Here is a 26,612-nt window from a genome sequence, read left to right on the forward strand (position 1 = left end):
TCGCTACATTGTATCGCTACATTGAATCATTATATCGCTACATTGTATCACTACATTGTATCATTATATCGCTGCACTGCATCATTATATCGCTGCACTGCGTCATTATATCGCTGCACTGCGTCATTATATCACTGCACTGCGTCATTATATCGCTGCACTGCGTCATTATATCGCTGCACTGCGTCATTATATCGCTGCACTGCGTCATTATATCGCTGCACTGCGTCATTATATCGCTGCACTGCGTCATTATATCGCTGCACTGCGTCATTATATCGCTGCACTGCGTCATTATATCGCTGCACTGCGTCATTATATCGCTGCACTGCGTCATTATATCGCTGCACTGCGTCATTATATCGCTGCACTGTGTCATTATATCGCTGCACTGCGTCATTATATCGCTGCACTGCGTCATTATATCGCTGCACTGCGTCATTATATCGCTGCACTGCGTCATTATATCGCTGCACTGTGTCATTATATCGCTGCATTGTGTCATTATCTCACTACATTGTATCATTGTTTTAATTTTGCTGCATTGTATCATTTTGGGCCCCCAATCCCAGCCCTCTTACCATTTCTGAATGTGAAGAACTCCCAAAGCTTCTCTTCTGCTTCTCCCCATGATTCTCTGTGATACTGATCATAAGTAACCTTACTACTTACTCCAGCTACACCCAGAGCTGAACTCTAAATTCTGCTCCCTCTTTAAGCTGACATCCGCACCGTTCTTATTGGCTATCCTGTGGTTTTCAGGAACATACCGTGATCGAACATAGATAACAAATTCACCAAGGTCTCAAAGGCGGCGAGTCGAACGGTGCTCCCCTCATCTCTGGCCAACTCAATCAGCTCCGGGAGAATGGCGGATTTGGTTAATTCTGCCCTACAACAAAAAAGAAAGTCGATTAACACTCAGAAATCATCACTACCACCACATGCCGAGGCCATACATGCTTCTATACAATGCCATGTGGTGCCCTAGCATTGCTGCAGAATGTAAAGCGAGTCATCGTGCCCTACATTCGGGGGCAGCAATGGCAGTGACGTACGCCGGCCTTGTGCACTACCGGTATACAGCTCTGCTTTATTGAGCTCTGTATACAAGGGAGCACAGCTTCTAGGGGGTCCACCCCCCCATGCAGCCCTTACAGCAGCACACGGAGGCTCCATATGCTGCGTGCTCAGGGCTCAGCCGAGTACATGGAGACACCACGCAAGCTGCAGGTACAGAGACACATGAGTCATCCATCGGCCACAGTCAGCACTGCATCTTTTTCTGGAATCCTCGTCTTTTGTTTCATCCCTTTGTGCCATTACTGGGCCAACGAGACTCCCTCACAAGATCTACAAAGGACATGTTCACAGCCCACTCAGTGTGGGCTGCAGGAATGTGAGGACGCCCCCGTACCGGGCAATCATTCTCACCGAGCCCCCACACAGAGCAAAGCTTAGAATAGATGGATTCAAGTGGGGCCCACCTGCACTGAACTACACTGCATATTGGGGAGGCACAACCATCAAACACCCCCATCATTCTCATATACGTCCTTCCTCTTCACATTCCGCCATGACCGATGAATTCAGAGTCTTATAATGAAGAAAGGTGTCTACTAATGAAAACGTGACTGCGACCAATCCACAAGAGACTATAGTAATTAGAGAAAGTGGTGCAGAAAACCGGAGCATCTCCCTGAATAACCCAAAATATCACTACCCTACAGCGCTGCGACCAATGTCTGACATCAGGAGGGTTATCATATATAAGGGTCCGCCAACATCAGGAGTAACTGTGCACATACTTTACTAAACTTGTATTGTACCCCAGAGCTGCGCTCACTATTCTGCTGGTGCAGTCACTGTGTACATACATTACTGATCCTGAGTTACCTCCTGTATTATACCCCAGAGCTGCACTCACTATTCTGCTGGTGCAGTCACTGTGTACATACATTACTGATCCTGAGTTACATCCTGTATTATAGTCCAGAGCTGGACTCACTAATCTGCTGGTGCAGTCACTGTGTACATACATTACATTACTGATCCTGAGTTACATCCTGTATTATACTCCAGAGCTGCACTCACTATTATGCAGGTGCAGTCACTGTGTACATACATTACATTACTGATCCTGAGTTACATCCTGTATTATACTCCAGAGCTGCACTCACTATTCTGCTGGTGTAGTCATTGTGTACATACAGTCATGGCCAAAAGTATTGACACCCCTGCAATTCTGTCAGATAATACTCAGTTTCTTCCTGAAAATGATTGCAAACACAAATTCTTTGGTATTATTATCTTCATTTAATTTGTCTTAAATGAAAAAACACAAAAAGAATTGTCCTAAAGCCAAATTGGATATAATTCCACACCAAACATAACAAAGAGGGTGGACAAAAGTATTGGCACTGTTCGAAAAATCATGTGATGCTTCTCTAATTTGTGTAATTAACAGCACCTATAACTTACCTGTGGCACCTAACAGGTGTTGGCAATAACTAAATCACACTTGCAGCCAGTTAACATGGATTAAAGTTGACTCAACCTCTGTCCTGTGTCCTTGTGTGTACCACGTTGAGCATGGAGAAAAGAAAGAAGACCAAAGAACTGTCTGAGGACTTGAGAAACCAAATTGTGAGGAAGCATGAGCAATCTCAAGGCTACAAGTCCATATCCAAAGACCTGAATGTTCCTGTGTCTACCGTGCGCAGTGTCATCAAGAAGTTTAAAGCCCATGGCACTGTGGCTAACCTCCCTAGATGTGGCCGGAAAAGAAAAATTGACAAGAGATTTCAACGCAAGATTGTGCGGATGTTGGATAAAGAACCTCCACTAACATCCAAACAAGTTCAAGCTGCCCTGCAGTCCGAGGGTACAACGGTGTCAACCCGTACTATCCGTCGGCATCTGAATGAAAAGGGACTGTATGGTAGGAGACCCAGGAAGACTCCATTTCTTACCCCGAGACATAAAAAAGCCAGGCTGGAGTTTGCCAAAACTTACCTGAAAAAGCCTAAAACATTTTGGAAGAATGTTCTCTGGTCAGATGAGACAAAAGTAGAGCTTTTAGGGCAAAAGCATCAACATAGAGTTTACAGGAGAAAAAAGAGGCATTCAAAGAAAAGTACACGGTCCCTAAAGTCAAACATGGCGGAGGTTCCCTGATGTTTTGGGGTTGCTTTGCTGCCTCTGGCACTGGACTGCGTGACCGTGTGCATGGCATTATGAAGTCAGAAGACTACCAACAAATTTTGCAGCATAATTTAGAGCCCAGTGTGAGAAAGCTGGGTCTACCTCAGAGGTCATGGGTCTTCCAGCAGGACAATAACCCAAAACACACTTCAAAAAGCACTAGAAAATGGTTTGAGAGAAAGCACTGGAGACTTCTAAGGTGGCCAGCAATGAGTCCAGACCTGAATCCCATAGAACACCTGTGGAGAGATCTAAAAATGGCAGTTTGGAGAAGGCACCCTTCAAATATCAGGGACCTGGAGCAGTTTGCTAAAGAAGAATGGTCTAAAATTCCAGCAGAGCATTGTAAGAAACTCATTGATGGTTACCGGAAGCGGTTGGTCGCAGTTATTTTGGCTAAAGGTTGTGCAATCAAGTATTAGGCTGAGGGTGCCAATACTTTTGTCCGGCCCATTTTTGGAGTTTTGTGTGAAATGATCAATGTTTTGCTTTTTGCTTTATTCTCTTTTGTGTTTTTTCATTTAAGACAAATTAAATGAAGATAATAATACCAAAGAATTTGTGTTTGCAATCATTTTCAGGAAGAAACTGAGTATTATCTGACAGAATTGCAGGGGTGTCAATACTTTTGGCCATGACTGTACATTACATTACTGATCCTGAGTTACCTCCTGTATTATACCCCAGAGCTGTACTCACTATTCTGCTGGTGCAGTCACTGTGTACAAACATTACATTTCTGATCCTGAGTTACATCCTGTATTATACTCCAGAGCTGCACTCACTATTCTGCTGGTGCAGTCACTGTTTACATACATTACATTACTTATCCTGTGCTTATTCGGAGTTACATCTTGTATTATACTCCAGAGCTGCACTCACTATTCTGCTGGTGCAGTCACTGTGTATATACATTACTGATCCTGAGTTACCTCCTGTATTATACTCCAGAGCTGCACTCACAATTATACACCAGCTGCACTGCACAGCTGCTGGTGCAGTCACTGTGTACCTACATTACATTACTGATCCTGAGTTACCTCCTGTATTATACTCCAGAGCTGCACTCACTATTCTGCTGGTGCAGTCACTGTGTACATACATTACATTACTGATCCTGAGTTACATCCTGTATTATACTCCAGAGCTGCACTCACTAGTCTACTGGTGCAGTCACTGTGTACATACATTACTGATCCTGAGTTACATCCTGTATTATACTCCAGAGCTGCACTCACTATTCTACTGGTGCAGTCACTGTGTACATACAGTCATGGCCAAAAGTTTTGCGAATGACACAAATATTAATTTTTACAAAGTCTACTGCTTCATTTTTTCTAATGGCAATTTGCATATACTCCAGAATGTTATAAAGAGTGATCAGCTTAACAGCAATTACTTGCAAAGTCAATATTTGCCTAGAAAATTAACTTTATCCCCCAAAACACATTTCAACATCATTGCAGCCCTGCCTTAAAAGGACCAGCTAACATCGTTTCAGTGATTGCTCCATTAACACAGGTGTGGGTGTTGATGAGGACAGGGCTGGAGATCAATCTGTCATGATTAAGTAAGAATGACACCACTGGACACTTTAAAAGGAGGCTGGTGCTTGGCATCATTGTTTCTCTTCTGTTAACCATGGTTATCTCTAAAGAAACACGTGCAGTCATCATTGCACTGCACAAAAATGGCCTAACAGGGAAGAGTATCGCAGCTAGAAAGATTGCACCTCAGTCAACAATCTATCGCATCATCAAGAACTTCAAGGAGAGAGGTTCCCTTGTTGCCAAAAAGGCTCCAGGGCGCCCAAGAAAGACCAGCAAGCGCCAGGACCGTCTCTTAAAAGTGTTTCAGCTGCGGGATCGGGCTACCAGCAGTGCAGAGCTTGCTCAGGAATGGCAGCAGGCAGGTGTGAGTGCATCTGCACGCGCTGTGAGGCGGAGACTCTTGGAGCAAGGCCTGGTCTCAAGGAGGGCAGCAAAGAAGCCAACTTCTCTCCAGGAAAAACATCATGGACAGACTGATATTCTGCAAGAGGTACAGGGAGTGGACTGCTGAGGACTGGTTTAAAGTCATTTTCTCTGATGAATCCCCTTTTCGATTGTTTGGGACATCTGGAAAATGGCTTATTCGGAGAAGACCAGGTGAGCGCTACCACCAGTCTTGTCTCATGCCAACTGTCAAGCATCCTGAAACCATTCATGTGTGGGGTGGCTTCTCAGCCAAGGGAATGGGCTCTCTCTCAGTCTTGCCTAAAAACACAGCCATGAATAAAAAATGGTACCAGAATGTCCTCCAAGAGCAACTTCTCCCAACCGTCCAAGAGCAGTTTGGCGATCAACAATGCCTTTTTCAACATGATGGAGCACCTTGCCATAAAGCAAAGGTGAAAACTAAATGGCTCAGGGAACAAAACATAGAGATTTTGGGACCATAGCCTGGAAACTCCCCAGATCTTAATCCCATTGAGAACTTGTGGTCAATCATCAAGAGACGGGTGGACAAACAAAAACCTTCAAATTCAGACAAAATAAAAGCATTGATTTAGCAAGAATGGACTGCTATCAGTCAGGATTTGATCCAGAAGTTGATTGAGAGCATGCCAGGGAGAATTGCTGAGGTCGTGAAGAAGAAGGGTCAACACTGCAAATATTGACTTGCTGCATTAACTCATTCTGTCAATATAACCTTTTGCTACTCATAATATGATTGCAATTATATTTCTGTATGTGATAAAAACATCTGACAAACACACATAAAAACCAGAGGGCAGCAGATCATGTGAAAATTTAATATTTGTGTCATTCTAAAAACTTTTGGCCATGACTGTACATTACATTACTGATCCTGAGTTACATCCTGTATTATACTCCAGAGCTGCACTCACTATTCTGCTGGTGCAGTCACTGTTTACATACATTACATTACTTATCCTGTGCTTATTCTGAGTTACATCCTGTATTATACTCCAGAGCTGCACTCACTATTCTGCTGGTGCAGTCACTGTGTACATACATTACATTACTGATCCTGAGTTACCTCCTGTATTATACTCCAGAGCTGCACTCACTATTCTGCTGGTGCAGTCAGTGTACACACATTACTGATCCTGAGTAACATCCTGTTTTATACTCCAGAGCTGCACTCACTATTCTGCTGGTGCAGTCACGGTGTATATTCATTACTGATCCTGAGTTACATCCTGTATTATACTCCAGAGCTGCACTCACTATTCTGCTGGTGCAGTCACTGTGTACATACATTACATTACTGATCCTGAGTTACCTCCTGTATTATACTCCAGAGCTGCACTCACTATTCTGCTGGTGCAGTCACTGTGTACACACATTACTGATCCTGAGTAACATCCTGTATTATACTCAAGAGCTGCACTCACTATTCTGCTGGTGCAGTCACTGTTTACATACATTACATTACTTATCCTGTGCTTATTCTCAGTTACATCCTGCATTATACTCCAGAGCTGCACTCACTATTCTGCTGGTGCAGTCACTGTGTACATAAATTACATTACTGATCCTGAGTTACCTCCTGTATTATACTCCAGAGCTGAACTCACTATTCTGCTGGTGCAGTCACTGTCTACATAAATTACATTACTGATCCTGCATTGCATCCTGTATTATACCCCAGAGCTGCACTCCAGGCCCGGATTGGTAATATACCCAACCGGGCATTTTCCCGCTGGGCCGCTGTCATGTGGGCCGCGGGCGGCAGCGCTCGATCATATGGCTGCTTGCCAGCTGATGCGGCCACTGGCACTCTATTCTCGCTCTAGCATGAGACCTCCCCCGCCCCCTGCAGCCACTCACAGCGTCGCTTGCCTGCTCTCTTCTCTGTACACAGGACCTTTGATGAGGTCACAGGAGGGGAGCCTTTGTCCAGACCCCAGATCATGTCGACCCCTGACTCCGCCCCTCCTGTGACCTCATCACAGGTCCTGTGCGCACAGCCCTGCCTCTTGGTGTCTGCAGGACTCGGCTGTGCTGGTTGTCATGGTGCTGGATGAGGGAAGTATGTGTGGGGTCAGGAGGGGTTTACAGGATAGATGTACCAGAGCTGTGTGTACGAGGTGTACGGAGCGGAGCCACGTGTGTACGAGGTGTACGGAGCGGAGCCGCGTGTGTACGAGGTGTACGGAGCGGAGCCGCGTGTGTACGAGGTGTACATAGCGGAGATGTGTACGAGGTGTACAGAGCGGAGCCGCGTGTGTACGAGGTGTACGGAGCAGAGCCGTGTGTGTACGAGGTGTACATAGCGGAGACGTGTACGGGGTGTACGGACGGGAGCCGCGCGTGTATGAGGTGTACGGAGCGGAGCCGCGTATGTACGAGGTGTACAGAGAGGAGCCGCGTGTGTACGAGGTGTACAGAGAGGAGCCGCGTGTGTACAAGGTGTACGGACCGGAGCCGCGCGTGTACGAGATGTACGGAGCGGAGCCGCTTGTGTACGAGGTGTACAGAGAGGAGCCGCGTGTGTACGAGGTGTAGAGAGGAGCCGCACGTGTACGAGGTGTACGGAGCGGAGCCGCTTGTGTACGAGGTGTACGAAGCAGAGCCGCGTGTGTACGAGGTGTACAGAGCGGAGCCGTGTGTGTACTTGGTGTACGGAGCGGAGCCGCGTGTGTATGGGGTATACGGAGCGGAACCATATGTGTACGGAATGAACGGAGCGGAGCCAAGTGTGTACGGAGCATACAAAGCGGGCTTTTCCCACGGACACAGGAGTACACGGCAGAGCCCCGAGGAGCATTTTAAAACACACTCATGACGTTCCACCTGAAGTGACGTGATGGAGGCTGACCGGAAATGAGGTAATTTCATGAGGAGATTGTGACGGAACCAGGAATGCTTCAGATCCATCACCGTGTCCTCCTCCGACAGCGCAGACAGCAGGATCGCCTTGGAATCAGGGATGCCGGCCATGTGAGCGGATCATGATATGTCCTGCACCGGGAGGCTCAGGTGGGCACTACAATGGGAGCCGGGCTGCTATAGTATCTTTATAGAATCTTTCTTTATTTCTTTCTCTCTGTTTCTTTCTTTCTCTGTTCTTTCTCATTCTCTTTCTCTCTCTAATCTTTCTTTTTTCTTTCTCTCTCTCTCTGTTCTTTCTTCTTTCTCTCTCTGTTTTCTTTTTCTCTCTCTCTTGTTTTCTCTCTTCCTTAGTGCCAGTCAGTGTGCCCATAATGCCAGCCACTGTGCCCTCAGTACCAGTCAGTGTGATCACCAGTGCTAAATGGGTGCGGATGGGCATGGACATGGGTGTGACTAGTTGTGAAATGGGTGTGGCCGGGGCATGGCCTAAAATTTGCAGTAGCGCGCGCCGCAGTCTTTGTCCTTATTTCCCTTCTTCAAAACTTGGGAGGTATGATAGGGGCAGCTATGACCAGGGGGTCTGGTTGCCCAATGGATAGCAGTTCTGCCAGGAATTCTGTCACCGTGCATACAAAAGGGGACAGAGCTTTGGGAGGAGTACTGTACCTAAAAGCAATAAAGTGGACTGAGCTGAAATATTGGGCACAGCTGTGACTACATGTTATATAGTCTCCTCTCACTTCTTGTAACCTACAAGTGTACAAAGATATTATATAGTCACCATGTGACTAGTGGGCCTGTGTAACTTCAAATGCCAGGGCTGAATTTTAGTCCCAGTCCGACCCTGCTGCACTCACTATTCTGCTGGTGCAGTCACTGTGTACATACATTACTGATCCTGTACTGATCCTGAGTTACATCCTGTATTATACCCCAGAGCTGCACTCACTATTCTGCTGGTACAGTCACTGTGTACATACATTACATTACTGATCCTGAGTTGCATCCTGTATTATACTCCAGAGCTGCACTCACCATTCTACTGGTGCAATCACTGTGTACATACATTACATTACTGATCCTGAGTTACAACCTGTATTATACTCCAGAGCTGCACTCACTATTTTGCTGGTGCAATCACTGCGTACATACATTACATTACTTATCCTGTACTGATCCTGAGTTGCATCCTGTATTATACTCCAGAGCTGCACTCACCATTCTACTGGTGCAATCACTGTGTACATACATTACATTACTGATCCTGAGTTACAACCTGTATTATACTCCAGAGCTGCACTCACTATTCTGCTGGTGCAATCACTGTGTACATACATTACATTACTTATCCTGTACTGATCCTGAGTTACATCCTGTATTATGCTCCAGAGCTGCACTCACTATTCTGCTGGTGCAGTCACTGTGTACATACATTACATTACTGATCCTGAGTTACATCCTGTATTATACTCCAGAGCTGCACTCACTATTCTGCTGGTGCAGTCACTGTGTACATACATTACTGATCCAGAGTTACATCCTGTATTATACTCCAGGGCTGCGCTCACTATTCTGCTGGTGCAGTCACTGTGTACATACATTATTGAGGAGACGCATTACTCACCCTACACCTTGCGCAATAAACTCCAGTTGGCGACACATACAAGAGCGGACTTCAAACTCCACGTCCTGACACAAGGATTCCACTAGGGGCAGTATGTCACGCTTCACTCTAACACAGATGCGAAAGTTTTAGTGAGGATGTCTGCAGCTCTCAGTAATTATGAAACTGGACAAGTGCACACAGGGTTCATGCAGAGGCCTCGTCACAATGTGTCGATGTAGGCAACAGTCTGTGAGCCCAACACAGGAGCATCACAGATCTTACGCAGGTGCTGCACTGTATGGAGCGCATTCTAAGCTTCACTGATACATTGTAACGAGATTATCAGCAATGCGATCAGGACTAGGGCATAATAGTTTTTCAAACTGTACATAAAAAGCAGATTTTCCCCCCGTGACTTACATGTGAGCTTCAAACTTGTTGGCAAGTTTCCCCAGGATCTTGCATCTGGTAAGTCGCGACTGTAATGTCTGAGACAGCTGTGCTTTGGATACAAGGGGATTGAGGATCTGTAGGACGAGAAAGAGAGAAAAGTGAGTGACCTGTGTATAACAGACATCCCCTGTATATGAGAGACATCCCCTGTATGTAAGAGACGTCCCCTGTATATGAGAGACATCCCCTGTATATAAGAGATGTCCCCTGTATATGAGAGACATCCCCTGTGTATAAGAGACGTCCCCTGTGTATAACAGACATCCCCTGTGTATAAGAGACATCCCCTGTATATAAGACGTCCCCTGTATATGAGAGACATCCCTTGCATATAAGAGACGTCTCCTGTGTATAAGAGACGTCCCCTGTGTATAAGAGACGTCCCCTGTATATAAGAGTCCCCTGTGTAAAAGAGACATCCCCTGTATATGAGACATCCCCTGTGTATAAGAGACATCCCCTGCATATAAGACACGTCCCCTGTGTATAAGAGACATCCCCTGCATATAAGAGACGTCCCCTGTGTATGAGACATCCCTTGTATATAAAAGACGTCCCCTGTGTATAACAGACATCCCCTGCATATAAGAGACGTCCCCTGTGTATAAGAGACATCCTCTGCATAAGAGACGTCCCCTGTGTATAAGAGACATCCCCTGCATATAAGAGACGTCCCCTGTGTATAACAGACATCCCCTGTATATAAGAGACATCCCCGTTATATACAGTACCTTTCCTGTGTGTGATGGCTCATGGAGCAGTTCATAATCAAGGCCAGGAGGTGGCACTATTACAGTCACTTATGGTGAATTCGATACAATGCAGCAGGAAGGAGATGTGGAACTACAACTCCTAGCATACGCCAGGAGTTTTTCCTACATCACACGATTGTAAACTGATTCATGAAAGCATCTTCTATACAGATACTGAACAAAAAGAGGTTGGGAAATTCAAACCCTGAAGAATGCAGAATAGTGAGTGCAGCTCTGGAGTATAATACAGGATGCAACTCAGGAGCAATACAGGATCAGTAATGTAATGTGTATGTACACTGTGACTGCACCAGCAGAATAGTGAGTGCAGATCTGGGGTATAATACAGGATGTAACTCAGGGTCAGTAATCTAATGTATGTACACAGTGACTGCACCAGCAGAATAGTGAGTGCAGCTCAGGAGTATAATACAGGAGGTAACTCAGGATCAGTAATGTAATCTATGTACACGGTGACTGCACCAGCAGAATAGTGAGTGCAGCTCTGGAGTATAATACAGGATGCAACTCAGGATCAGTAATGTAATGTATGTACATAGTGACGGTACCAGCAGAATAGTGAGTGCAGCTCTGGGGTATAATACAGGAGATAACTCAGGATCAGTAATGTATGTACTCAGTGACTCCTCCAGCAGAAAAGTGAGTGCAGCTCTGGAATATAATACAGATCAGTATGTAATGTATGTACACAGTGACTGCACCAGCAGAATAGTGAGTGCAGCTCTGGAGTATAATACAGGTTGTAACTCAGGATCAGTAATGTAATGTATGTACACAGTGACTGTACCAGCAGAATAGCAAGTGCAGCTCTGAGGTATAATACAGGATGTAACTCAGGATCAGTAATGTAATGTATATACACAGTGACTTCACCAGCAGAATAGTGAGTGCAGCTCTGGAGTATAATAAAGGTTGTAACTCAGGATAAGTAATGTAAATGTATGTACACAGTGACTGCACCAGCAGAATAGTGAGTGTACCTCTGGAGTATAAGGCTATGTGCGCACGTTGCGAATTTGCTTGCAGAAATTTCTGCGCGATTTCTGCATCTCTTGGCAGTGGAAAATCTGCACATTTTTTATGCATTTTGTTGCAGATTTTCATGCGGTTTTGTGTGCGCTTTTGTAAATCCATAGAGCTAAATATAGATATATTTAAAAAAAAAAAGAATTGTGATGTCATTTCCTTTTTCAACCTCTTCTTTTTCATTCTCCATTGAAGACCATAATGTCAATACATACCATGTTCAAATATAATGTTTAACCACAAAAAACTATATATATATATATATATATATATATATATATATATATATATATATAGCGCAATATAATAATAGTGGGGGCTAATGCGTAATTTTTATAACCAGCAGAGGGAAAGCCGACGGCTGAGGGCTGATGTTAATATTCTGGCAAGGAGCCAAAAGCCATAAAGGTCCCAGGCTATAAATATCAGCTCACAGATGTTTGCTTAGCCTTTACTGGCTGGTTTACAGGGGAACCCCAGAAAATAATTTACATGGGGTCCCCCTATATAATCGAACCAGCAAAGGCTAGGCAAACAGCTGGGGGCTGATATTAATAGCCTGGGAAGGGGCTATGGATATTGAAACCCCCCCACTTCCAGGCTAAAAACATCAGCTCTCAGCCGTCCCAGAAATGGCACATTTTATAGATGCGCCAATTCTGGCACTTAGCCTCGCTCTTCTCGCTTGCCCTGTAGCGGTGGCAAGTGGGGTGCATATTTGTGGGGTTGATGTCACCTTTGTATTGTCAGGTGACAGCAAGCCCATGGCTTAGCAATGGAGAGGCACCTATAAGACACCTATCCATTATTAATCCTATAGTTATATGGTAAATACACAGCTAGAATAAAGTCCTTTAATTGAAAAAAATCACAGACTCCTTTATTGAATCTTAATTTACCATACTTACTGAACGCCTAAATCCACGAATCCCCCGTCTCCTGCAACAAAAATAAAATACTAAACCAACATATAATGCTCCCAGTCCACCGTAGTCCATTTATCGAGTGATGTGACTGCTCTACACGGCCTCTGATGGTACACTAACAAGAGGTAATCTTTCCTGCAGTGCATCACTGCGCTTCAGTGAGAGTACATGGGAGTTCATCAGCTCAGGTGCTCTCACTTATGGCACCGCTGCGTGGGAAAGTTCACACACAAGTTCTCACACAGTGGTAGTGCCATAAGTGAGAGCATCGGAGCTGATGAACTCCGGTCAACTCTAACGGCAGCGCAGTGATACAATGCGTATGTGATTACCTCCTGTCAGTGTATCGCCGGCGGCCGGGTGAGAATGCCGCGGGACACTCGTTATTAACTGGACAGGGAGTATATGTTGGTTTATTATTTTTGGTTGCTTGCAGGAGACGTGGGAGTTTGGGATTAGGAGTTCGGTGAGTATGTATATTGTATGTGACTACTCTCCCATCATCGGCTGTCTCTGTTATACAGTGGAAAAAAGTATTTAGTCAGCCACCAATTGTGCAAGTTCTCTCATTTAAAAAGATGAGAGGCCTGTAATTGACATCATAGGTAGACCACAACTATGAGAGTCAAAATTGGGAAAACAAATCCAGAAAATCACCTTGTCTGATTTGGCAAGATTTATTTTGCAAATTATGGTAGAAAATAAGTATTTGGTCATTAACAAAAGTTCATCTCAATATTTTGTTATATATCCTTTGTTGGCCATGACAGAGGTCAAATGTTTTCTGTAAGTCTTCACAAGGTTGGCACACATTGTTGGTGGTATGTTGGCCCATTCCTCCATGCAGATCTCCTCTAGAACAGTGATGCTTTGGGCCTGTTGCTGGGTAACACGGGCTTTCACATCCCTCCAAAGGTTTTCTATGGGGTTATTATCATGCTGAAAGACCCATCCACATTTCATCTTCAATGCCCTTGCTGATGGAAGGAGGTTGCACTCAAAATCTCACAATACATGGCTCCATTCATTCTTTCATGTACACGGATCAGTCGTCCTGGTCCCTTTGCAGAGAAACAGTCCCAAAGAATGATGTTGCCACCCCCATGCTTCACAGTAGGTATGGTATTCTTTGAATGCAACTCAGCATTCTGTCTCCTCCAAACACGATGAGTTTTGTTTCTACCAAACCGTTCTAAAGTTTCATCAGACCATATGACATTCTCCCAATACTCTTCTGGATAATCCAAATGCTCTCTAAGGAGGCAAAGGTGGGGGGGGGGTATTTTTAACATGGCTAGACATCCTAATAGTTTTTAGATTTTAGTTACAAGTTGAGGTGCTGACTATATCCCTCTCCTTTCCAAATGTTCTCTAGCAAAGTTCAGACGGGCCCAGACATGTACTGGCATAAGCAGGGGGACACGTCTGGCACTGCAGCATCTGAGTCTCTGGTGGCGTAGTGTGTTACTGATGGTAGCCTTTGTTATGGTGGTCTCAGCTCTATGCAGGTCATTCACTAGGTCCCCCATGCGGTTCTGGGATTTTTGCTCACCGTTCTTGTCAGGGCTGTGGAGTCGGTAAGCCACAGTTGCGACTCCGACTCCTGGATTTTATCAGCCTCCGACTCCGGCTCCGACTCCTTCATAAATGGCCAATTCATAACAACAAATTTACTGTTGTAAAATATTAAACATCGTGCTTATTCAGTTTCTCACCATCAGATAAGTAATCAGACCACTTAGAGCAAAAACTACATTTATTATAATACAATTAGAATATAGCAAATAACTTTTATAAACTTTTCTAAACTGTAAGTAAATATGCAATAAACACTTTTATGCAGTTAATAAGAAGAAATCTATAAATTTGTCCTCAGAAAAAGTATTGCCTCTGTCAGATCCTCCTTCATGGATGCCCTCAAATCTGATCTAATTATTCTGAGAGCAGAGAACAACCTCTCTACACTAACTTGTGTTGGTGGCAAAGCAGTAACCACTCGGGCAACATCTCTGACAATGTCAGGATACAGAGGAATCGCTTGTTGCACTGTTATTTTTGATGAACGGTCAAATTTCTCAATTTCTTTTAGTGCACATGAAAAATTCTGCTGAAATGTACTGGCTGTGTTCCTTGATGGGGATGACTCTTCTTCTATGCGGGAACGCTTTGCACGGTCCTTGTGATCCAAATATTTTTCGAAATTAAATTCGTCATCAGTTGATGATGAGGGTGAAGATGTGGCAGGACGACCAAATTCTTCTTGTTCCTCCTGACTGTTCTGCAACCCTTTCATCCTTACTGCTATTTCAAACAGAGCTTCTTTTCCTTTACTTAGCTGTTGATCATCTAGAAGAATCCGATGCATTGGGTCTACATAAACAGCTGCCAAAAGAATGTTATTTTGTAATAGTAGCTCCTCTCTCCGTTTCAATGATGTAGCAATGCCACTTGCAATTAACCCTCCTCTTTGGGACAGGCGAAACATCAGGTTCTTCCACTCCTTTAAGAAAATACCTGGAGTTAAGTCCTCTGCTTGTAATTTTTTAGTCACTGTAAATGGGTGCTCTAGCAATTTTTCCAGCTCAGTCACCTGATTCCACTGACTTTCATTTAGCGTCAGTTGAGGGTTAGCCATGTCTACAAGAAAGGTTTTCAGTTCAACCAAGCGCTGAATCATTAAGTAAGTACTGCCCCATCGTGTGGCTTGATCAATAATTGCCCCTTTTCCAGCACGTCTCTTCAAAATTGAGTCAACTTTAGGGGTTCTGGCAACAGTAGCCAATTTTCTCACCTTGCCAATCAGTGCAGCAGCATGTCCTTCTTGCAGACTGTCTCTTATAGCCAGCTGTAGCGTATGCACAACACAGCGCATGTGATGAATGAAAGAACATATTGACACAGTTTCAACAAGATCATCTAAACTATCATGTTGCTGTTCATCTGAAGCAACTTCAGTTTGCTCCTCAGTTACAATACTGTGTTCCTCTATTTCAAACATTTCTGTGTCTGTGGACCCAGAATGTTCTTCTAGCTGCTGGTCACCATCATTACTCTCATTCATTAGCTTAATAGTACTTATCATATTTGAAGCATTGTCAGTTACGACAGAAAGAACTTGCTCTTTTTTAAGTTCATAGTCTTGCAGAACCTTTTCCACCAAGACCTGGAGAAACTCACTGGTGTGATGAGCTTTGGTGTCTTTTACTGCCAATGGCTTGGTAACTATTTCATTTTTGTCACAAACAAATCGGACATTGATGGCAAAATAGTTCACTCTGTGATGTGTGCAGGCATCCATTTTAAGAAACAGAAAGCGTCCCTTGAGAGTTTTTTTAAGTTCTTCCTTTTGTTTAAAAGCTTCTTCGATTACTAATTTTCTAATACTCTCTCTCTCCAGAGAAACACCAAGCTTGCGGGCCATTTCCCCATTCAGACACATAAAAGCTGGACGTGAAAATAATGAAATAGGCACACTATCCTTTACAACAAGCTCTATGATCTGTTTTTTAAATGTATCTACTGTCATTGTCACAGTAACTTTGTCACTGACAAAATATCTTGCAACTGATGGCTGCAAAGTTCTCTGCTCCTTTGTTTGGCTGGAAGAGCTGGGCACTGGTTCATTGGTTTGGATGCAGTCTTTCTCATCCACTGCTTTCAGTACTTCTGGATGAAAGCGCTGTAAATGTCTCTTTAGATTAGAAGCTCTGGTAGGAGCATTTTTATCTTTGCCTGAATATGCACTCATCTTGGCTTCACAGCATTTGTTTTCGTCTGGATCATTTGTCATACACTGACAGACATAATGTTTTCTATCTTGAGTGATGGTGAAATGTTCAAATACAGCTGATTTAATGTGATGCTTCTTTGACATTCTCAGGTTTTTAATTCTGCATTCACAATCCAAATGACAATTGTTTTTCCTAAAAACAATTGTACAAAATTATTGCCAGGTCGTACAACTGATATAGTGGTCAGTAATACTGTTATTATTCCTCATGTACTCACAGTTAACTGATGCAAAGTTTGTTGAAAGGATAATACTTCTTACTGTCTTCCTCTTCTGAGTAGCAGGCAGCTGTGAGATGCTTGGAAGACGCACACCTAGTATGATCTAGTCTAGAGGAGGAGCTTTACTACTAAGAATTTGCAACACATTTTCACTTTCAGTTTCATACATTGTAAGTAGGGGGGTTGAGGCAGCATGAGGTTAACCAAGTATAAGATTAGATAAGGGCAGTGGAGAACAGTGACACACAAAAAGTAAGAAATGTCTCTATCTCCAGCAGAACTGCTTATCACTGTTGTTCATAGTTTGAAAGAACATATATATTTGAGTAACATTTATAAAATTCATATGAAAGTTCAATTATGAAATATTAATACATTTTTTTTTAAAGCTGGAGTCGGAACATTTCTACCGACTCCGACTCCAACCAAAACTAACTCCGACTCCGACTCCACAGCCCTGGTTCTTGTGATCATTTTGACCCCACAGGGTGGAGATCTTGTGTGGAACTCCAGATAGTGGGAGATTATCAGTGGTCTTGTATGTCTTCCATTTTCTTATTATTGCTCCCACAGTTGATTTCATCACACCAAGCTGCTTGCCTGTTGCAGATTCAGTCTTCCCAGCCTGGTGCAGGGCTACAATTTTGTTTCTGGTGTCCTTCGACAGCTCTTTGGTCTTCACCATAGTGGAGTTTGGAGTCAGACTGTTTGAGGTTGTGGACAGGTGTCTTATACTGATAACAAGTTCAAAAAGGTGTCACTACAACAGGTAATGAGCGGAGGACAGAGGAGCCTCTTAAAAGAAGAAGAAGTTACAGGTCTGTGAGAGCCAGAAATCTTGCATGTTTTAAGGTGACCAAATACTTACTTTCCACCATAATTTGCTAAATAAATCTTGCCAAATCAGACAAGGTGATTTTCTGGATTTGTTTTCTCATTTTGACTCTCATAGTTGTGATCTACCTATGATGTCAATTACAGGCCTCTCTCATCTTTTTAAGTGGGAGAAAACACACACACACACAGACACCCGCAGACAGACACGCACTTATTCTCCACTAACACACATATTCGCCACCCATACACTCTTCCTCCTTCTGACATCAATTCCTTTTCTGCAGCACTTTTGGCACGCAAATCCGCAGCAAATTCGCAAACCTTTTTACACCTGTGGATTTGCTGCTGATTTGACTGACTCAATGGAAGTCAAAGGGTGCAGAAACGCTGAAAATCCGCAAAAAGAATTTAAATGCTGCAGAAAATAAAACGCTGCAAATAAGGACGGAAATTTCCACAACACTTCAGGAAAAACGCTGTGGAAACGCAGCAAATCCGCATTATGTGCACATAGCCTAATACAGATCATTTTGTGTGCTTTCCCATGCCCCTGGTGTCTACTATGTACAATATTATATAATAGTTTATATTGCACGGTCCTTGCAGGGATCTTTTCGGTTACTTTTTACACTTTTCTTATTTGCTCTTCACATACTTTGTAATGTACCAGGCAGTTACCCAGCAGCGAGCGGCGTGGATACCGGGACATTCTGCCCAATTTATCCACATAAATCTCTTTGTTTTGGAGGAGACTTCATGTTCAGTGCGAAGAGTCATGGTGATTGGGGGCTTGTCTATTACTGGAGGGGATCTTGTGAGATTTTAAGGAACATAAAGTCGTGGCCAAAAAAGTTGGCACCCTTGAAATTGTTCCAGAAAATGAAATATTTCTCCCAGAAAATTATTGAAATTCCCCACGTTTTGTTATACACAGGTTAATTTCCTTTCTGTTTACTAGAACAAATTAAAAAAAAAAAAACACAGAGAAAAAAAAAAGGCAAATTGGACATAATTTCACTCAAAACCCCAAAAATGTGTCAGACAAACATGTTGACACCTTCAGCTTAATATTTAGTTGCGCCCTTTGGAATAAATAACTGCAATCAGTCACTTCCTATAACCATCCACAAGCTTCTTCTCTCAGCTGGGATCTTGGACGAATCCTTACAAACTTCTCCAAGTCTCTCATATTTCATCTTCTCCCAATAGCAATTTTATGATCACTCCACAGGTGATCAATGGGATTTAGATCCAGACTCATTTCTGCCACTTCACAACTCTAAAGCTCTTTGCTTCCATCCATTTCTGGGGGGCTTCTTGAAGCACCTTTGGGGTGATTGACCTAGGACACACACCCAGCTTTCTGACATGGCGCTACTTTACCACCCAAAATCCTTTGGTAATCTTTGGATTTCATGATGCCTTGCACACAGTCAAGATACCCAGTTTCAGAGGCAGCAAAACAACCCGAGAACATCTGCGACCCTCCACCATATTTGACTGTAGGTACTGTGATTTTTTTCTTTGGCACATGATAGTGGCTGCTTAACCACCATCCGGACTATCCTGCATTCCAATCTTTCAACAATTTTTCTCTGCCGTTCAGGAAGTTTAGCAACAGTTCCATGGGTTGTAAACTTCTTGACTATGTTGCGCACCGTGGAAAAAAGCACATCAAGATTTCTGGAGATGGACTTGTAACTTTGAGATTGTTGATATTGTTCAACAGTTTTTGTTCTCAGGTCCTCAGACAGTTCTCTTCTCCTCTTTCTGTTATCCATGCTCAGTGTCGCACACACAGACACACAATACAAAGATTGGGTCAGCTTTTCTGCTTTTTATCTGGTTTGAGGTGTGATTTTCATATTGCCCACACCTGTTATTTGCCACAGGTGAGTGTGAACGAGCATCACATGCTTGAATCAAAGTTGTTTACCAACAATTTTGGAAAGGTTCTAGCAATTTTGTCCGGCCCATTTAAGGTGTTTTGTGTGAAATTATGTTCAATTTGACTTTTTTTCTCCGTTTTTTTGTGTTGTTCCAATACACACAAAGGAAATAAAAAACCTGTGTATAACAAAACATGTATAATTGCTATCATTTTCTAGAAGAAATACTTAATTTTCTAGAACAATTTCAAGGGTGCAAATACTTTCAGCCATTACTGTATGCACTAAAAACCACATAATCTGGACCTTACTTTCCTGCTTGATGCTAACATCCGGCTGAGACGATCATGCAGCAGATCAGAGATCATGATGTAACACTTAGGCTGCTGGACTAGAATTAACATGCAGTCCTATGTAAAAACCCCAAACCACAAACTGAGCTCTTCTACATCCTTACTTTCATCTCATGAATCCGTTGAAGTTAGGCTGCACTAGTGGGGGGGGGGGGGGGAGAAGAGTTGCCACATTACCTCGTGTCGGATGGTCTCCTTTGGAAGGACGTCTATCACCGCGAGCAGAGTATCCAGCCAGGCGTTGCTTACACCTGCCAAAGAGAAAACAGTCAATGGCCCTGCAGAGCATTGCACCTGCTCGCCACAGAGCTTTACTGTACAGCAGGGGTGGGGAACGTCCGGCCCGCGGGCCGTATATGGCCCGCCATATCCTTTGATCCGGCCCGCAGCCGCTCCAGAGCCGCGATCGGGTACCTTGATGCCAGAGGAGCAGAGGAGGACTCTTGCTCTGCTTCCTAGCCCCGCCCGCTGGATACCGCGCACTGATACGTGCAGCCGCAGGCACTGACGGGGACTGAGCACACCCCGCCGAACCCCAGCGGCCCCCGTGCACGGATACTAACCAGGACGAGTAACCGCGCGCCGCTACCCAGTGTGAGCTGCGCGGTCTGCGGCCTGCCTTCCTAGTCACCCCGGCCTGCCATCTTCATCATCCTGGTCACCGGTGCTGCTGTGTCAGGTCAGTATGTGCTGCCTAATGGGGACGTGTGCTGCATATTGGGGACCTGTGCTGCCTAATGGGGACCTGTGCTGCCTATTAGGGACCTGTGCTGCGCCTAATGGGGACCTGTGCTGCATATTGGGGACCTGTGCTGCCTAATGGGGACCTGTGCTGCCTAATGGGGACCTGTGCTGCCTAATGGGGACCTGTGCTGCATATCGGGGACCTGTGCTGCATATCGGGGACCTGTGCTGCATATCGGGGACCTGTGCTGCATATCGGGGACCTGTGCTGCCTATTGGGGACCTGTGCTGCCTATTGGGGACGTGTGCTGCCTAATGGGGACGTGTGCTGCCTATTGGGGACGTGTGCTGCCTAATGGGGACGTGTGCTGCATATTGGGGACCTGTGCTGCCTAATGGGGATGTGTGCTGCCTAATGGGGACGTGTGCTGCCTAATGGGGACGTGTGCTGCCTAATGGGGACGTGTGCTGCCTAATGGGGACGTGTGCTGCCTAATGGGGACGTGTGCTGCCTAATGGGGACGTGTGCTGCCTAATGGGGACATGTGCTGCCTATTGGGGACGTGTGCTGAATACATGTGAGGAATGCCTGTTTGTTAAGGAATCCCCACATGTATTCAGCCTGTCCAGCAGCTGCAAATCATGCAAATGATGCGTCGACAGAAACTAAATCTCCGAGCACGCCAAAATACTCAGAGGACACCTGAGCATGCTTGGGAAAACCCGAGCAACGAGTATACTCGCTCATCATTATTAATAATTTTAAGCGGCCCCCGAACGCTATTATACAATTCCAAATGACCCTCGGCAGAAAAAAGGTTCCCCACCCCTGCTGTACAGGCTGTGACAATGCGTCTGCTCCACACCCCCAGAGCTTTATCACGGTGTCTCCCATCTGCCAGGTCTCTGCAGCACTCTGATCAGATAACACCATTCCCTCTGTCATTTAGCAGAGATCTGATTCCAAAGACATACTGATAGGGAATCTAGATTGTGAGCTCCATCGGAGACAGTGTCAATAATGTCTGTAAAGCGCTGCAGAATTAATGGAACTACATAAATGAGTAAAATAAATAAAATAAAGCTGGTGATTAGTAGAGTGAAAGGATCACCCTATAGCAATAAGCTGACTCTCCCCCGGGCTGGAGGATCCCTTTAAGTGCAGAGTCTATACTGACTGTATTCCTAGTAAAAGGGCCAGAAGAGCCTCTGTAATTAGAGGAGACGCCTCATCATCCAGAATAACAACAAAACACATCCCCGTCCCCAGCGCTCATGTAATTACTCCATGAAATCATAATGAAACGGCAAAATGTCTGCAGCCACAAAGCTCAGAGGAACCGAAGAGTGCTCAACACATCCATCACGTGTCTCTGGGGCCCCACAACTCCCACCGGGACCACAAAGCAGCTAAAAAGCACCAAAGTGATCCAAATCATGTGACCACAGAGAAAACTAACAGGAACTGAAATATAGATACAAAAAATAATACTGCAATGAGAAAGAATAGAGAAAAGAAAACTGCCCACCGGCCAGCATTATAACCATATTATTGTACGTCGGGGCAGTATTATATTAGTTATAATCTTGTACATAGGGGCAGTGTTCTAGTAATTACAGTTGTGACAAAAGTTTACATACTCCAGCAGAATGTTTGCTTTCTTGGTCTTTTTTCATAGAATATGAATGATAACACCAAAATTTTCTCTCCAATCATGGTTAGTGGTTGGGTGAAGCCATTTATTGTCAAACTACTGTGTTTTCTCTTTTTAAATCATAATGACAACCCAAAACATCCAAATGACCCCGATCAAAAGTTTACATACCCTGGTGATATTGGTCTGATAACATGCACAAAAGTCAATGGGTTTGAAAGGCTACTAAAGGTAACATCCTCATCTGTGACCTGTTTGCTTGTAATCAGTCTGTTTGTATAAAAGCTGAGTGAGTTCCTGGGATCCAGACAGACTCGTGCATCTTTTATCCAGCCACTGTTTGTTCTGGATTGTGAGTCATGGGGAAAGCAAAAGAATTGTCAACGGATCTACGGGAAAAGGTAGTTGAACTGTATAAAACAGGAAAGGGATACAAAAAGATATACAAGGAATTGATGTCAGTCAGCAGCGTTCAAACTGTGATTAACCAATGGAAAACCAGGGGCTCTGTAAAAACAAAACCACGGTTAGGTAGACCAACAAAAATTTTGCCCACAATTGCTAGGAAAATTGGTCGAGATGCAAAGAAAAACCCACAAATTACATCATCTGAAATACTGGACTCTCTGAAAACTAGCAGTGTGCCTGTTTCAAGATGCACAATAAGGAGGCACTTGAAAAATGGGCTGCATGGTCGAGTCGCCAGAAGAAAACCATTACTGCGCAAAACGCCACAAAGTATCTCGCCTACAATACGCAAAAGAGCACAGAGAACTCTCAAAACTTCTGGAACAAAGTAATTTGGAATGATGAGACCAAAATTGAACTTTTTGGCCACAACCATAAACGTTACATTTGGAAAGAGGTCAATAAAGCCTATGATGAAAGGAACACCAATCCTGCTGTAAAGCACAGCGGTTGATCGCTGATGTTTTGAGAATGTGTGAGCTACAAAGGCACAGCAAACTTGGTCAAAGTAGGAGGAAAGTTGAATGCAGCACGTTATCAACAAATATTGGAGGCAAATTTGCAATCACCCCGGAAGCTGCGCATAGGACGTACTTGGATGTTCCAACAAAACAACGATCCAAAACACAAGGCCAAGTCGACCTGTCACTGACTACAGCACAACAAAGTGAAGGTTCTGAAGTGGCCATCTCAATATCATTGACCCACTCTGGGGAGATCTCAAGCGCGCAGTTCATGCTAGACTGCCCAGGAATTTACAGGGACTGGAGGCTTTTTGACAAGAAGAGTGGGCAGCTTTACCATCTGAGAAAATAAAGAACCTCATCCACAACTACCACAAAAGACTTCAAGCTGCCATTGATGTTTGAGGGGGCAATACATCGTGTTAAGAAATGGGGTATGTGAACTTTTGATCAGGGTCATTTGGATGGTTTGGGTTGTCATTATGATTTAAAAAGACAAAACACAGTAGTTTGACAATAAATGGCTTCACCCAACCACTAACCATGAGTGGAGAAAAAGTCTTAAGAGTTATCATTCAAATTATCTGAAAAAAGACCAGGAAAGCAAAAATTCTGCCGGGGTATGTAAACTTTTGAGCACAAATGCATATTCTTGTACATAGGGGGCAGTATTACAGTAGTTATATTCTTGTACATAGGAGCAGTATTATAGTAGTTACATTCTTGTACATAGGAGCAGTATTATAGTAGTTATATTCTTGTACATAGGGGGAAGTATTATAGTAGTTATATTCTTGTACATAGGAGCAGTATTATAGTAGTTATATTCTTGTACATAGGAGCAGTATTATAGTAGTTATATTCTTGTACATAGGAGCAGTATTATAGTAGTTATATTCTTGTACGTAGAAGCAGTATTATAGTAGTTATATTCTGGTACATAGAGAGCAGTATTATAGTAGTTATATTCTAGTACATAGGGGGCAGTATTATAGTAGTTATATTCTTGTACATAGGGGCAGTATTATAGTAGTTATATTCTTGTACATAGGGGCAGTATTATAGTAGTTATATTCTTGTACATAGGAGCAGTAGTATAGTAGTTATATTCTTGTACATAGGAGCAGTATTATAGTAGTTATATTCTTGTACAAAAAGACCAGGAAAGCAAAAATTCTGCCGGGGTATGTAAACTTTTGAGCACAAATGCATATTCTTGTACATAGGGGGCAGTATTATAGTAGTTATATTCTTGTACATAGGAGCAGTATTATAGTAGTTACATTCTTGTACATAGGAGCAGTATTATAGTAGTTATATTCTTGTACATAGGGGGAAGTATTATAGTAGTTATATTCTTGTAAATAGGAGCAGTATTATAGTAGTTATATTCTTGTACATAGGAGCAGTATTATAGTAGTTATATTCTTGTACATAGGAGCAGTATTATAGTAGTTATATTCTTGTACATAGGAGCAGTATTATAGTAGTTATATTCTTGTACGTAGAAGCAGTATTATAGTAGTTATATTCTGGTACATAGAGAGCAGTATTATAGTAGTTATATTCTAGTACATAGGGGGCAGTATTATAGTAGTTATATTCTTGTACATAGGGGCAGTATTATAGTAGTTATATTCTTGTACATAGGGGCAGTATTATAGTAGTTATATTCTTGTACATAGGAGCAGTAGTATAGTAGTTATATTCTTGTACATAGGAGCAGTATTATAGCAGTTATATTCTTGTACATAGGAGCAGTATTATAGTAGTTATATTCGTGTACATAGGAGCAGTATTATAGAAGTTATATTCTTGTACATAGGAGCAGTATTATAGTAGTTATATTCTTGTACGTAGAAGCAGTATTATAGTAGTTATATTCTGGTACATAGAGAGCAGTATTATAGTAGTTCTATTCTAGTACATTACATAGGTGTAGTATTATTGTAAAAGAAGAAAAAAAAACAGCAAAATTAGGAAATTCATAAAAACTTGAAGTTTATTAAAAAAAACAACGCAAATCCATAAAAACTTATAGATTTATGAACTGCAGATGCATTTCAGACGTCATCCTTATTCATTCATGGCTACATGGGGCAGTATTATAATAGTTTAAATGCAAATGACCTGAGCTGACATTTCTCACCTATATCTCTGTGCTCCAGATTCTGTAGGATGATTTGCAGGAAGGACAGACAATATGAATGGACTGGGACAGACTCCTCTTGTAGAATCGTCAGGAATGAATACGCGGCCGTCAGCTGCATTTCTAATCCTGCAACATGGAGAACCTCCTGTCAGCAAGGGGACATAGGAGGAGCGTTAGACAATGTGGCCACTTGTGTTACATCTCAGCACATTATTGCTCTGCGTCCCTTCCCAGCTCTCGTCTCTGCTGCTCTGCATTCACCCAGTTCATTGTGATGGTCCCTATTTTATAATGCATTAACCAGTTGTTGCCAATATCACAAAGTGTAACCATAGAATTAGGGTCACCAGTGAGACGCCAGTTACTCGCCCCCTCGTTACTGGACACATCCATCAGGAAGAACTTGTCACAATTTTCTCTGTCTCTTATACGTATGTATAATAATTTGTCTGTTACCATGGCGACCGTACCGAGACTCAATTAAAAAGCCTTATCTAGAAGATTCTAGGAAGAGATCATTGTGGCATCAGTCAACGAGGAGCAGCAGTGAGGGCGATACCGTCACATTATACACATGGTGTACACCGCCGTCCTCTCTGCTGGGACCATGGGCTGAGTCTAAGAGCATTTGTGCTCGAAACGCGCACAGAGACCTGGAGAATATCCACATGCGGTGAACTTTGTTGCCGTTACTTGATCACAAGCAGCCATGAATGTATTTTAAACATGATACAATAAAAATCCTGGATTTTAAATTTCTGGAGCTGGACCTTTCTTCCTTCTCTTGGAGTCATTATACGTCCTGGCAGAGACGTGTCCGCGCTCAGAGCTTTTCAATAGTTCTTACGAACTTACAAGAGGTGAGCTGAAATTTATCTTTTTCACCATGGGCTGAATACAATGATGGTACTCACTCTGATTTTTGGCACCACCCTCCTGAGCGTTTCTGAAGGATTCTGCCGGATCAGCACGGGCAGGTTGGCCACAACGCTCGTTCCTTGGATATCTTGGCCGGAGCTAAAAGAAACAAAGCAGAAAAAAATCTTCATCTTCAGCAACAGAATATTATTATTATTAAAACTTATAACCTTCTGCTGAGATTACAGAGTGTAGCAATTGCCACAATGTGTGGGATATTATACTGCACATCCGCCAGACATTGCACCGTAGCGCATGCTAGCGACACATTGTCCCGCACGCCCGCCGGATATTACACCACACCGAATGCTAGCGACACATTGTCCCGCACGCCCGCCGGATATTACACCAC

At 43.5% G+C, this 26,612-nt stretch overlaps 1 protein-coding gene across 5 annotated transcripts in view; it reads right to left on the reverse strand.

The window, feature by feature from the left end:
* PPP4R4 (protein phosphatase 4 regulatory subunit 4) overlaps nt 1-26,612 on the reverse strand; it is a 103,226-nt gene that overhangs the window by 23,804 nt on the left and 52,810 nt on the right. For 3 of the 5 annotated variants that reach the window (XM_073578085.1, XM_073578084.1, XM_073578083.1), the window contains exons 3-8: nt 26,257-26,359; nt 25,340-25,487; nt 20,097-20,170; nt 10,072-10,178; nt 9,670-9,777; nt 771-892 (exon numbers count right to left, since the gene is read on the reverse strand). In XM_073578085.1, coding sequence (XP_073434186.1) covers nt 771-892; nt 9,670-9,777; nt 10,072-10,178; nt 20,097-20,170; nt 25,340-25,487; nt 26,257-26,359 — 662 coding nt within the window. Of the gene's footprint in view, nt 1-770; nt 893-9,669; nt 9,778-10,071; nt 10,179-20,096; nt 20,171-25,339; nt 25,488-26,256; nt 26,360-26,612 lie in introns of those variants that run through there. The other 2 variants (XM_073578088.1, XM_073578086.1) reach the window with 2 other exon arrangements.

This window comes from Dendrobates tinctorius, unplaced genomic scaffold (assembly GCF_039654945.1).
Source record: "Dendrobates tinctorius isolate UK_male_01 unplaced genomic scaffold, ASM3965494v1 ptg000058l, whole genome shotgun sequence".
Lineage (NCBI taxonomy): Eukaryota > Metazoa > Chordata > Amphibia > Anura > Dendrobatidae > Dendrobates > Dendrobates tinctorius.